The 13,227-nt window shown below is 43.7% G+C and overlaps 1 protein-coding gene across 1 annotated transcript in view; it reads left to right on the plus strand.

Annotated features, from left to right (window-relative positions):
* The window catches only part of LOC118376059 (myosin phosphatase Rho-interacting protein-like), a 110,677-nt gene extending 103,504 nt beyond the window's left edge, over positions 1–7,173 (plus strand). The window contains exons 17-22 of the mRNA XM_052493714.1: positions 3,772–3,931; positions 4,036–4,149; positions 4,277–4,363; positions 4,492–4,657; positions 5,229–5,314; positions 6,145–7,173. Of these exons, the coding sequence (XP_052349674.1) occupies positions 3,772–3,931; positions 4,036–4,149; positions 4,277–4,363; positions 4,492–4,657; positions 5,229–5,314; positions 6,145–6,213 (682 nt within the window). The 3' untranslated portion in view covers positions 6,214–7,173. The remainder of the gene's footprint in view (positions 1–3,771; positions 3,932–4,035; positions 4,150–4,276; positions 4,364–4,491; positions 4,658–5,228; positions 5,315–6,144) is intronic.
* Positions 7,174–13,227: the final 6,054 nt, after the last annotated feature.

The following is a 13,227-nucleotide window of genomic DNA, read 5'->3' on the forward strand; positions in this document are numbered from 1 at the left end:
TCTATAACCTGCACCCCTTGGGGTCTATAACGTGCACCCCTTGGGGTCTATAACGTGCGCCCCTTGGGGTCTATAACGTGCACCCCTTGGGGTCTATAACGTGCACCCCTTGGGGTCTATAACGTGCACCCCTTGGGGTCTATAACGTGCACCCCTTGGGGTCTATAACGTGCACCCCTTGGGGTCCATAACGTGCACCCCTTGGGGTCTATAACCTGCACCCCTTGGGGTCTATAACCTGCACCCCTTGGGGTCTATAACCTGCACCCCTTGGGGTCTATAACCTGCACCCCTTGGAGTCTATAACCTGCACCCCTTGGGGTCTATAACCTGCACCCCTTGGGGTCCATAACCTGCACCCTTGGGGTCCATAACCTGCACCCCTTGGGGTCCATAACCTGCACCCTTGGGGTCCATAACCTGCACCCTTGGGGGGTCCATAACGTGCACCCCTTGGGGTCCATAACGTGCACCCCTTGGGGTCCATAACGTGCACCCCTTGGGGTCCATAACGTGCACCCCTTGGGGTCCATAACGTGCACCCTTGGGGTCCATAACGTGCACCCCTTGGGGTCCATAACGTGCACCCCTTGGGGTCCATAACGTGCACCCCTTGGGGTCCATAACGTGCACCCCTTGGGGTCCATAACCTGCACCCCTTGGGGTCCATAACCTGCACCCCTTGGGGTCCATAACCTGCACCCCTTGGGGTCCATAACCTGCACCCCTTGGGGTCCATAACGTGCACCCCTTGGGGTCCATAACCTGCACCCCTTGGGGTCCATAACCTGCACCCTTGGAGTCTATAACCTGCACCCTTGGAGTCTATAACCTGCACCCCTTGGGGTCCATAACCTGCACCCCTTGGGGTCTATAACCTGCACCCTTGGGGTCTATAACCTGCACTCCTTGGGGTCTATAACCTGCACCCCTTGGGGTCTATAACCTGCACCCCTTGGGGTCTATAACATGCACCCCTTGGGGTCCATAACCTGCACCCTTGGGGTCTATAACCTGCACCCTTGGGGTCTATAACCTGCACCCCTTGGGGTCTATAACCTGCACCCCTTGGGGTCTATAACCTGCACCCCTTGGGGTCTATAACATGCACCCCTTGGGGTCCATAACCTGCATAACCTGTTGAGGCAACTGCGGTTGTGACTGCACCTTTTACACCTGCTGGAAACTGTGAATGTGACTGCACCTTTTACACCTGCTGGAAACTGTGAATGTGACTGCACCTTTTACACCTGCTGGAAACTGTGAATGTGAATGCACCTTTTACACCTGCTGGAAACTGTGAATGTGACTGCACCTTTTACACCTACTGGAAACTGTGGTTGAAACTGCACCTTTTACACCTGCTGGAAACTGTGAATGTGACTGCACCTTTTACACCTACTGGAAACTGTGGTTGAAACTGCACCTTTTACACCTGCTGGAAACTGTGAATGTGACTGCACCTTTTACACCTGCTGGAAACTGTGAATGTGACTGCACCTTTTACACCTACTGGAAACTGTGGTTGAAACTGCACCTTTTACACCTGCTGGAAACTGTGAATGTGACTGCACCTTTTACACCTGCTGGAAACTGTGAATGTGACTGCACCTTTTACACCTGCTGGAAACTGTGAATGTGACTGCACCTTTTACACCTGCTGGAAACTGTGAATGTGACTGCACCTTTTACACCTGCTGGAAACTGTGAATGTGACTACACCTTTTACACCTGCTGGAAACTGTGAATGTGACTGCACCTTTTACACCTGCTGGAAACTGTGAATGTGACTGCACCTTTTACACCTGCTGGAAACTGTGAATGTGACTGCACCTTTTACACCTACTGGAAACTGTGGTTGAAACTGCACCTTTTACACCTGCTGGAAACTGTGAATGTGACTGCACCTTTTACACCTGCTGGAAACTGTGAATGTGACTGCACCTTTTACACCTACTGGAAACTGTGGTTGAAACTGCACCTTTTACACCTGCTGGAAACTGTGAATGTGACTGCACCTTTTACACCTGCTGGAAACTGTGAATGTGACTGCACCTTTTACACCTGCTGGAAACTGTGAATGTGATTGTACCTTTTACACCTGCTGGAAACTGTGTATGTGACTGCACCTTTTACACCTGCTGGAAACTGTGAATGTGACTACACCTTTTACACCTGCTGGAAACTGTGAATGTGACTGCACCTTTTACACCTGCTGGAAACTGTGAATGTGACTGCACCTTTTACACCTGCTGGAAACTGTGAATGTGACTGCACCTTTTACACCTGCTGGAAACTGTGAATGTGACTACACCTTTTACACCTGCTGGAAACTGTGAATGTGACTGCACCTTTTACACCTGCTGGAAACTGTGAATGTGACTGCACCTTTTACACCTGCTGGAAACTGTGAATGTGGTTGTACCTTTTACACCTGCTGGAAACTGTATTTGTGACTGCACCTTTTACACCTGCTGGAAACTGTGAATGTGACTACACCTTTTACACCTGCTGGAAACTGTGAATGTGACTGCACCTTTTACACCTGCTGGAAACTGTGAATGTGACTGCACCTTTTACACCTGCTGGAAACTGTGAATGTGACTGCACCTTTTACACCTGCTGGAAACTGTGAATGTGACTACACCTTTTACACCTGCTGGAAACTGTGAATGTGACTGCACCTTTTACACCTGCTGGAAACTGTGAATGTGACTACACCTTTTACACCTGCTGGAAACTGTGAATATGACTGCACCTTTTACACCTGCTGGAAACTGTGAATGTGACTGCACCTTTTACACCTGCTGGAAACTGTGAATGTGGTTGTACCTTTTACACCTGCTGGAAACTGTATTTGTGACTGCACCTTTTACACCTGCTGGAAACTGTGAATGTGACTACACCTTTTACACCTGCTGGAAATTGTGAATGTGACTACACCTTTTACACCTGCTGGAAACTGTGAATGTGACTGCACCTTTTACACCTGCTGGAAACTGTGAATGTGACTACACCTTTTACACCTGCTGGAAACTGTGAATGTGACTGCACCTTTTACACCTGCTGGAAACTGTGAATGTGACTGCACCTTTTACAACTTAATTTTATAATTCTGTTTTTATATTGAAGTTTATATCCAACCCAGCGCCATGGGAACGAAGGTCTGGGCAAAGCCAGTATGTCACTGTGCCTTGCCAGCTGTAACCAGGGCAACCTGGAACTTAAGGTGGCGGCTGGTGACCTTGCCAAACCTTGCCAAACCTGGAATTACAGACAGTTCCAGTCCCAGCCGTCTGTCTGGGGTTTATTAAGGAACTGATTAGCAGCAGTCTGGCCCAGTCTGTCTCGCCTCTGAATACACTGAAGCTCCAGGTTCAGTCCAGAACTAAAATATGAAGGAAGGAGTGGCTGTACTGAGTCTGGTTCCTTACAATGTTTTTTCCTATTCACCCTACAAAATGAAGGAGTTTTCTCAGATCTGTGCTACTGTTTCCTTTGGTCAGCTATTATGATGGAAAAGTGTTCAGCGTGGTCTTTTTGGTTGTGTTTCTTGCTTGGTAAATGTATGGTGTTGATTGGCTGAGTGTGTTGCCTGATTTACTGAGTCTTTTCCTGTGTTCTCTTTCTCCCTCTCTCTCTTTTTCCCTCTTTCCCTCTCACGTTCCCCTCTCTTTCCCTCTGTCTCTCACTCTCTTTCCCTCTCTCTCTATCTTTGCCTTTCCCTCTCGTTCTCTCTCTCTCTTTCTCCCTCCCCCGTCTGTGTTGCAGAGAGGAGCTGTGTTCCTTCCAAAGGGAGATCGAGGTGTTGTCAGAGCAGTACTCTCAGAAGTGTCTGGAGAACGCCCACCTGGCCCAGGCCCTGGAGGCTGAGAGACAGGCCCTCAGACAGTGTCAGAGGGAGAACCAGGAGCTCAACGCACACAACCAGGTGCACACACACACACACACACGCACACACACCCAGGCACTAACAAACACCCAGGTAATAGTCCTCACACTTACCAAGATATGTAATGTGCCTTGTGTCTGTAGGAGCTGAACAACCGTCTAGCTGCAGAGATCACTAAGATGCGCTCTATGGCCACTGAAGACGGGGGTGGAAACACCTGCAACATTACACATGGGAAGGAACTGTACGAACTAGAGGTAAGCTCCGCTCGAGGTGAACATAAGATTGGACGATTTGAAGTCTTCCTGTTTGTTGAAAGGGGACATTGCTTTTATACACAGCTGAAGTTCAGCCCTTAAATCTTTGCGTTTTGATCTTTGCCAGGTGATGTTGAGGGTGAAGGAGTCGGAGGTCCAGTATCTGAAACAGGAAATCAACTCTCTGAGGGATGAACTCCAGGCCGCCCAAAGAGTAAGACCCAAGTTACCTAAAACAGCTTTTTCTCATTTTTCATTGTATTTTATGCTATTTTCTCATTTAATGCCCAGGTTGTATTTCTCACCCTGCCACCTTAAACAATGTATAATTTGTCCCTCCAGGATAAGAAGTATGCGACGGACAAGTACAAGGACATCTACACAGAGCTGAGCATCGTGAAGGCCAAAGCAGAGCGAGACCTGGGGAGGCTCAGAGAGCAGCTGCAGCTGGCCCACGAGGCACTGGGGGAACCATCACTGGAGGAGGTGGAGAGGGCAGGAGGATACGGTAGGAATACAGAACACTTTCTAGCCTTCTGCTACTCCATTAGTGTGTTCCAAATGGAACCCTAGTCCCTACCTAGTGTTCCAAATGGAACCCTAGTCCCTACTGAGTGTTCCAAACGGAACCCTAGTCCCTACCTAGTGTTCCAAATGGAACCCTAGTCCCTACCTAGTGTTTCAAATGGAACCCTAGTCCCTACCGAGTGTTCCAAATGGAACCCTAGTCCCTACCTAGTCTTCCAAATTGAACCCTAGTCCCTACCTAGTGTTCCAAATGGAACCCTAGTCCCTACTGAGTGTTCCAAATGGAACCCTAGTCCCTACTTAGTGCACAACTTATGACCTGAGCCCTTTGTTTCACTCATAACCAGTGTGTAGCAATGTCTCCAACATTTGCATTTGGTCTGTCTATTTACATAAGATGTCTCATAGTCCAGACTGTCTCTGACCTGCAACCCACTGACCTCCTTACGACAACCAGCCAGACAAGTAGATTTATTACAGTAGTGTCTATAGTATACTGTACATAAGCTGAACTAGCCACTTTTCCCCCCCTTTGTCTTATCTCTCCTCAGATATCATGAAGTCCAAAAGCAACCCTGACATTCTCAAGATGGCGGCTGCTGCCGCCAAACGCACCGAGCGCACCATGAGGTCAAAGGTATAACTTATTAACACCTGAGTAAGACATATTAATGTGTTTTTCCCAATCGAGAAGTCTCCCACAGCTGAAGGTTGTGTGTGTGTGTGAGAACAGTTCAGTTTGGAACCAAGTGCCATTGAGCTGTGACACACTGCCACCTTCAGGTTAACTACTGCATTACACTGCAACTTTTGAGGTTTGAATTCCCCAACATACAACACTTTTGTCATATTACTCTAAAAACCTTTAAACAAATCCCTTTGTGCTATTTGATTGTGGGTTAAAATGCTGTGTCTGGTCTGGTGCCCAGGGCCAGCTAGGGCTGCCTGAGAACCTAGAGGCCTACTTTTCTCCTTATGGTCACATACCAAACCAGACAACCACCAATAGCAGTGCATCATTGGTGTACCACCATTTTGTTTATATGTTCACCCTTCAGCAGTGTGTTACCCAGAAAAAACCACTATATCCCCTTTCTGCTCATTCTAATGGTCTCCAACATCCTTCTGGGTGTGTATAAATGACTTACATTATTATTCCCTACGTTTTTGGTACGGATGAGAGAAAAGCCCTCTGCATTACTAGACCCTCTGGACTCTTGTGCTTTCCCTCCTCTGAATCTCACACATTAACAGTCAAAATCACATTTTTGATCGTGGATTTGAATGGGATCACCTTTTTGTTTTTGGTACCAGTGGGGCTAGAGAGAAATATCAGTTTTACCAGTGACAGAAATGACCTCTCTGTTTGCATCAATCTGCTTCCTCGTCAATGATTCAGTCCTGTCTACCTGAAAGTCTCAGTTAAACCTGACCACGGTCATTAACAGTCTCTCCACCCCCCCCCAGAGTCTGAAGGAAGGGCTCACTGCCGAGCAGCGACTCCACCTGTTTGACAAAGACACTAAGGAGTTCTGACTGAGTCACACCGCTCCAGCCACCTTGCAGCATGTTTAAAAAGACCACTATATTTTACCTCTGTAATGACTTATTTAGAAACACACTGGTCACCACACACACATGTCGTGTGTGTATATATTATTATTTTTAAACATGGTAATGAAGATTTGAATTTTATGTCTAGACTCATTCCATGCACTTTAGTTACTGTGACATTTATTTTTTTTTGTTTTTCATCACCATTACGTGTTACGGTAAATACTCTGTACGGTTTTTAATGAGGCATCGATCGTGCCTACACTAACAAAGATGGCCTGTAAGCTACTGTTTGGACTCCTTAGTCTGTGTTAATAGCCGAAGGAATAATTATGATGTTGTAAAAGGCTAAACACAACTGCATAATGATGATGATGGAATAATGACTTGCATAAGCAAAACCGTAGGAGCAATCTTGCCTTCAGGCTTGCGTGTTATGCTCGGTGAGGTCAGTGTTCACATGCTGTTTCTATGCCCTTAACAAAGCTATGGAAATCAAATGTTTGCCTGCATCATTGTACAAGTAAACTATCTGTTACGTTGGATGTTGCTCCTTCCTTGCCTGATGTGTTGCCTTGTTATATGATAATTATTAACATCACAGAATGTTTTCTGAAACGGGGCCATTTTAAAATGACCCCTGGAAGGCGACTGCTTGGACGCATACAGAACGAATGGGATTATCTGATTTCCGATATAAATATATTTACATTCTTCTCTGTGTAATCGTATTGGCACAGCTGTATGGGAGGATGATTTGTTGGAGTCGGTTATGTCTGTAGTCTTGTTCAGTGGCAGTCCCTTTTGTATTTATTTATGTGTGTTTTTTGTTTGTTTTTCTGTCTCGCATACCAATCCCTCTGTACTCTACTGTTGTAAATATACAGCCAATGTATACCAACTGACAACCGGTTTATTAGCAATAAATATTTTTGCACCCTGTGTTCAGTTTGAGTGTTTTAATCTACTAAACTGTGTTAATCTTTCTCCAAACCGATTTTAAAGGAATTATACACCGCAACACTTTTCTCTCAAGGGCCCCAGTCAGTCAAGTAGGTTTTATTTTCTGTCTGCTATTTAATTGATCAATTGCCCAGAGAGAACACTTACAGGGCCTATTGAAAGTCTACACAGCCCTCGCACATACTTCACATTTTGCCTCCTTCAAAGGAATTCAATTGGATTTCTTTCCAACAGATCTACACAACCTCCACCGTTTCAAAATGAATGGAAATTAGACATTTTTCCAATTATTTTTGTAGTAATTCAGTAGTACTTTTTCACAAAACCTATTCGTGCTGTAGTGAATGTGTAGTTCATGCACTACTCAAGATATACAAGTAGAGTTTGGCAGTGTTCAGTAGGAAAACACTCGTTTCCAGTAATCAGGAAGAGTTTTGTACTAATTGATGTTGGTAGTAAATAAATCAAATCAAATCAAATTTTATTTGTCACATACACATGGTTAGCAGATGTTAATGCGAGTGTAGCGAAATGCTTGTGCTTCTAGTTCCGACAATGCAGTAATAACCAACAAGTAATCTAACTAACAATTCCAAAACTACTGTCTTATACACAGTGTAAGGGGATAAAGAATATGTACATAAGGATATATGAATGAGTGATGGTACAGAGCAGCATAGGCAAATACAGTAGATGGTATCGAGTACAGTATATACATATGAGATGAGTATGTAAACAAAGTGGCATAGTTAAAGTGGCTAGTGATACATGTATTACATAAGGATGCAGTCGATGATATAGAGTACAGTATATACGTATGCATATGAGATGAATAATGTAGGGTAAGTAACATTAAGGTAGCATTGTTTAAAGTGGCTAGTGATATATTTACATCATTTCCCATCAATTCCCATTATTAAAGTGGCTGGAGTTGAGTCAGTGTGTTGGCAGCAGCCACTCAATGTTAGTGGTGGCTGTTTAACAGTCTGATGGCCTTGAGATAGAAGCTGTTTTTCAGTCTCTCGGTCCCAGCTTTGATGCACCTGTACTGACCTCGCCTTCTGGATGATAGCGGGGTGAACAGGCAGTGGCTCGGGTGGTTGTTGTCCTTGATGATCTTTATGGCCTTCCTGTAACATCGGGTGGTGTAGGTGTCCTGGAGGGCAGGTAGTTTGCCCCCGGTGATGCGTTGTGCAGACCTCATAAGTTGTCAAAATACAGCCAGAAGACAAAACAGGAAGTCGTTGGTTGTTCCCTAGCTACTGTTTTTGACAATCCCTGAATGTAATCATCCATCGTCATCCTGTCGTTAGACCTTCTATATAACTTTTTACAACATCAGAAAGATTGCTTTAACAAAACAGTTTGCTGTTGTCATAGAGATGTTGTCATGGAGATTTGGGTTTAGCCCAGCTGTTTGCTAGCCCCATTGAAATGTAGCTACTGTATGTAGCCTCTGTTTTTGTCATGCTAGCTAATAAGTATGTGTTTTTATGCAAATATACAGTATGTTCATATTGGTATACTTACCTATTCCACTAACCTCTTTTGACATGTTGCCAAGTAGGCCTTTGAAATATGATGGCCATTGTTGGTGAGGTGAACATTGCTTATCAAATGTTTTTCTGTGTTGTCATGTGACATCTGTTAGCAGATGTTTGATAATGGCTTATAATTGGTTTGTCTCTTGGGCTTGTCTAAAAGGGTACACAGTGGAGAAATGTGAACGCAACAAAGAGGATCTGAAGATACAGTAAGTCAAAGCTGAATGAAAACCTCAAAGGGTAATGTAATACATCTCTGTATACCCGTCGCAAGACCAACTGGTTGATGCTTATTTATAAAACCCTTAGGCCTCACTCCCCCCAGTCTGAGATTTCTACTGCAGCCGTCATCAATCACATTCAACACCCGTTCTGCCAGTCACATTCAGGTCCCCAAAGCTCACACATCCCTGGGTCTCTCCTCTTTTCAGTTCGCTGCAGCTAGCGACTGGAACGAGCTGCAACAAACACTCAAACTGGACAGTTTTATCTCAATCTCTTCATTCAAAGACTCAATCATGGACACTCTTACTGACAGTTGTGGCTGCTTTGTGTGATGTATTGTTGTCTCCACCTTTTTGCCCTTTGTGCTGTTGTCTGTGCCCAATAATGTTTGTACCATGTTGTTGTCATGTTGTGTTGCTACCATGCTTTGTTATGTGTTGCTGCCTTGCTATGTTGTCTTAGGTCTCTCTTTATGTAGTGTTGTCTCTCTTGTTGTGATGTGTGTTTTGTCTGATATATATATATATATGTATTTATGTATTTATTTTAAAAATGTAATCCCAGGCCGCCGTCCCCGCACGAGGCCTTTTGCGTTTTGGTAGGCCCTTATTGTAAATAAGAATTTGTTCTTAACTGACTTGTCTAGTTAAATAAAGGTTAAATGAACTTTTTTTTAATGTAAAGTGCTGGTCCCATGTTTCATGAGCTGAAATGAAAGATCCCAGAAATGTTCCATACATGCAAAAAGCTTATTCCAATAAAATATTGTGAACAAATGTATTTACATCCCTGTTAGTGAACATTCTATCCTTTGTCAAGATAATCCATCCAGCTGACAGGTGTGGCATATCAAGAAGCTGATTAAACAGCATGATTGTTACACAAGTGCATCTTGTGCTGGGGACAATAAAAGGCCATTAAAATGTGGTTTTGTCACACAACACAATGCCTCAGATATCTCATGTTTTGAGGGAGTGTGCAATTGGCATGCTGACTGCAGGAATGTCTACCAGAGCTGTTGCCATGGTATTGAATGTTAATTTCACTACCATAAGCCGCCTCCAACATCGTTTTAGAGAATTTAGCAGTACATCCAACTGGCCTCAAAACAGCAGACCACATGTAACCATGCCAGCCAAGAACCTCCACATCTGGCTTCTTCACCTGTGGGATGGTCTGGGGCAGCTGATGAAACTGGGTTTGCACAACCGAATCATTTCTGTCCAGTTTTTAGTTTCTGGGAAACTAATCTGCGTGCTCGTCGTCCTCATCAGGGTCTTGACCTGACTGCAGTTCGGCGTCGTAACCGACTTCAGTGGGCATATTCACCTTCCATGGCCACTGTCACACTGTAGAAGCGTGCTGTTCACAGACAAATCCTATTATTAACTGTACCAGGCAGATGGCAGACGGCGTGAATGGTGTCGTGTGGGCGAGTCGTTTGCTGTCAACTTTGGGGTATTTCTGTCTATAATAAAGCCTTTCTGTGCAGGAAAACTCATTCTGATTGCCTGGGCCTGGCTCCCCAGTGGTCGGCTTATGCCCTCCCAGGCTGGGGCCCTGCCCAGTCGTGAAATTGGTTGATTATGGCCTAATTAGTTTATTTAAATTGACTGATTTCCTTATATGAACTGTAACTCAGCAAAAGCTTTGAAATTGCATGTTGCATTTAGATATTTTTTCAGTACAGATGAAACAATTCAAGTTGTTTCTGTCAATAACGTATGCTCGATGTTATTTGATGTGTGCAAACTGTCTTCCCTTGACACTTGTTTTGGGCCCAGGACCATTCACAGTTGAGCTCACTCAGTTTAGGTCAATGTTGATTGGCTATTATTTTATACTTTTTTTTTAATCAAAGGAGGACAAATGCACACTGGCTCCCTTGTGTTCAATCCTACGGGTGGCAACAATATCATACTATTTTGGACCAGACAGCATCAGATAAATGGCTTACACATACAGAGACAGAGGGGTGCTGTTTGGCTCGCTCCGGTGCTTTCTAAAGTGAAGTATTGTACATTCAACCTCTTGCGAATTTAAGGGAAATTATGAAACACAGAGAGATGAAAGATACAATTTCTTTTATACTTTTTTCCTTGTTCAATTTTTTGGGGAAGACGGGATTCCTTTGGCATTCATGAATACTGTGAGATGACTTGAAATTAAATAATAAAATGCTCAAATAAAACTGTAAAATAACTTAAATATTTTATTAAAGTAGTATGAATAAATTGTTAATAAGTGACAAGCAGTAATGGGAATTCACTAACATCATGGGACTTTTATTCATTGTTTTATTCAGTGTTACAGCATTCAACCCAAATAATCAAAACCGAATTCGATAACCATGATAACGTTTTAATAATAGAACCGAACGGTCCTCAAAGAGCACTAATGTACTCGGCACTAATGGAAACGTCTATAAAATATTATTAATATATATGACTCAGGACAAAACCTTTTCACACAATACAAGTTGTCTCACTGGAGTAAAACGATATACAACACTGATGTATTGAACTCTGCCGTTTAAATGTTTCCCTTATTATTAACAACAAATCAAAAGTACAGAAAATCACATTGTAGGATTTTTTATGTATTTATTTGCAAATTATGGTGGAAAATAAGTATTTGGTCAATAACCAAAGTTAATCTCAATACTTTGTTATATACCCTTTGTTGGCAATGACAGAGGTCAAACGTTTTCTGTAAGTCTTCACAAGGTTTTCACACACTGTTGCTGGTATTTTGGCCCATTCCTCCATACAGATCTCCTCTAGAGCAGTGATGTTTTGGGGCTGTTGCTGGGCAACACGGACTTTCAACTCCCTCCAAAGATTTTCTATGGGGTTGAGATCTGGAGACTGGCTAGGCCACTCCAGGACCTTGAAATGCTTCTTACGAAGCCACTCCTTCGTTGCCCAGGCGGTGTGTTTGGGATCATTGTCATGCTGAAAGACCCAGTCATGTTTCATCTTCAATGCCCTTGCTGATGGAAGGAGGTTTTCACTCAAAATCTCATGATACACAGTCCCATTCATTCTTTCCTTAACACGGATCAGTCGTCCTGGTCCTTTTGCAGAAAAACAGCCCCAAAGCATGATGTTTCCACCCCCATTCTTCACAGTAGGTATGGTGTTCTTTGGATGCAACTCAGCATTCTTTGTCCTCCAAACACGACGAGTTGAGATTTTAACAAAAAGTTATATTTTGGTTTCATCTGACCATATGATGTTCTCCCAATCTTCTTCTGGATCATCCAAATGCTCTCTAGCAAACTTCAGACGGGCCTGGACATGTACTGGCTTAAGCAGGGGGACACGTCTGGCACTGCAGGATTTGAGTCCCTGGCGGCGTAGTGTGTTACTGATGGTAGGCTTTGTTACTTTGGTCCCAGCTCTCTGTAGGTCATTCACTAGGTCCCCCCGTGTGGTTCTGGGATTTTTGCTCACCGTTCTTGTGATCATTTTGACCCCACGGGGTGAGATCTTGCGTGGAGCCCCAGATCGAGGGAGATTATCAGTGGTCTTGTATGTCTCCCATTTCCTCCCACAGTTATTTCTTCAAACCAAGCTGCTTACCTATTGTAGATTCAGTCTTCCCAGCCTGGTGCAGGTCTACAATTTTGTTTCTGATGTCCTTTGACAGCTCTTTGGTCTTGGCCATAGTGGAGTTTGGAGTGTGACTGTTTGAGGTTGTGGACAGGTGTCTTTTATACTGATAAGTTCAAACAAGTGCCATTAATACAGGTAACGAGTGGAGGACAGAGGAGCCTCTGGAAGAAGAAGTTACGGGTGTGTGAGAGCCATAAATCTTGCTTGTTTGTAGGTGACCAAATACTTATTTACCACCATAATTTGCAAATAAATTCATAAAAATTCTACAATGTGATTTTCTGAATTTTTTTTCGTAATTTTGACTGTCATAGTTGAAGTGTACCTATGATGAAAATTACAGGCCTCATCTTTTTAAGTGGGAGAACTTTCACAATTGGTGGCTGACTAAATACTTTTTTGCCCCACTGTATAGATATACAACATCCTGTTGAAACAAGACTTGTATAGCTCTACTGTTGAATGGACCAAAAAAAAAATCCTACTGATGAGTCAACAGGGATAATCGTATGTTCTGTGGGTCAAGTCTTGACACGTTCCTGAATAATAAAGCAATACCGGAGGGAATGGCATCTAGTCTTGCAAAGTATTTAGGTGTCACAGGGATCTTGTAAAGTGATAATAATTCCTTATGATTAAGTAAAAGA

This window comes from Oncorhynchus keta, chromosome 3, assembly GCF_023373465.1.
Source record: "Oncorhynchus keta strain PuntledgeMale-10-30-2019 chromosome 3, Oket_V2, whole genome shotgun sequence".
In the NCBI taxonomy this organism is placed as follows: domain Eukaryota; kingdom Metazoa; phylum Chordata; class Actinopteri; order Salmoniformes; family Salmonidae; genus Oncorhynchus; species Oncorhynchus keta.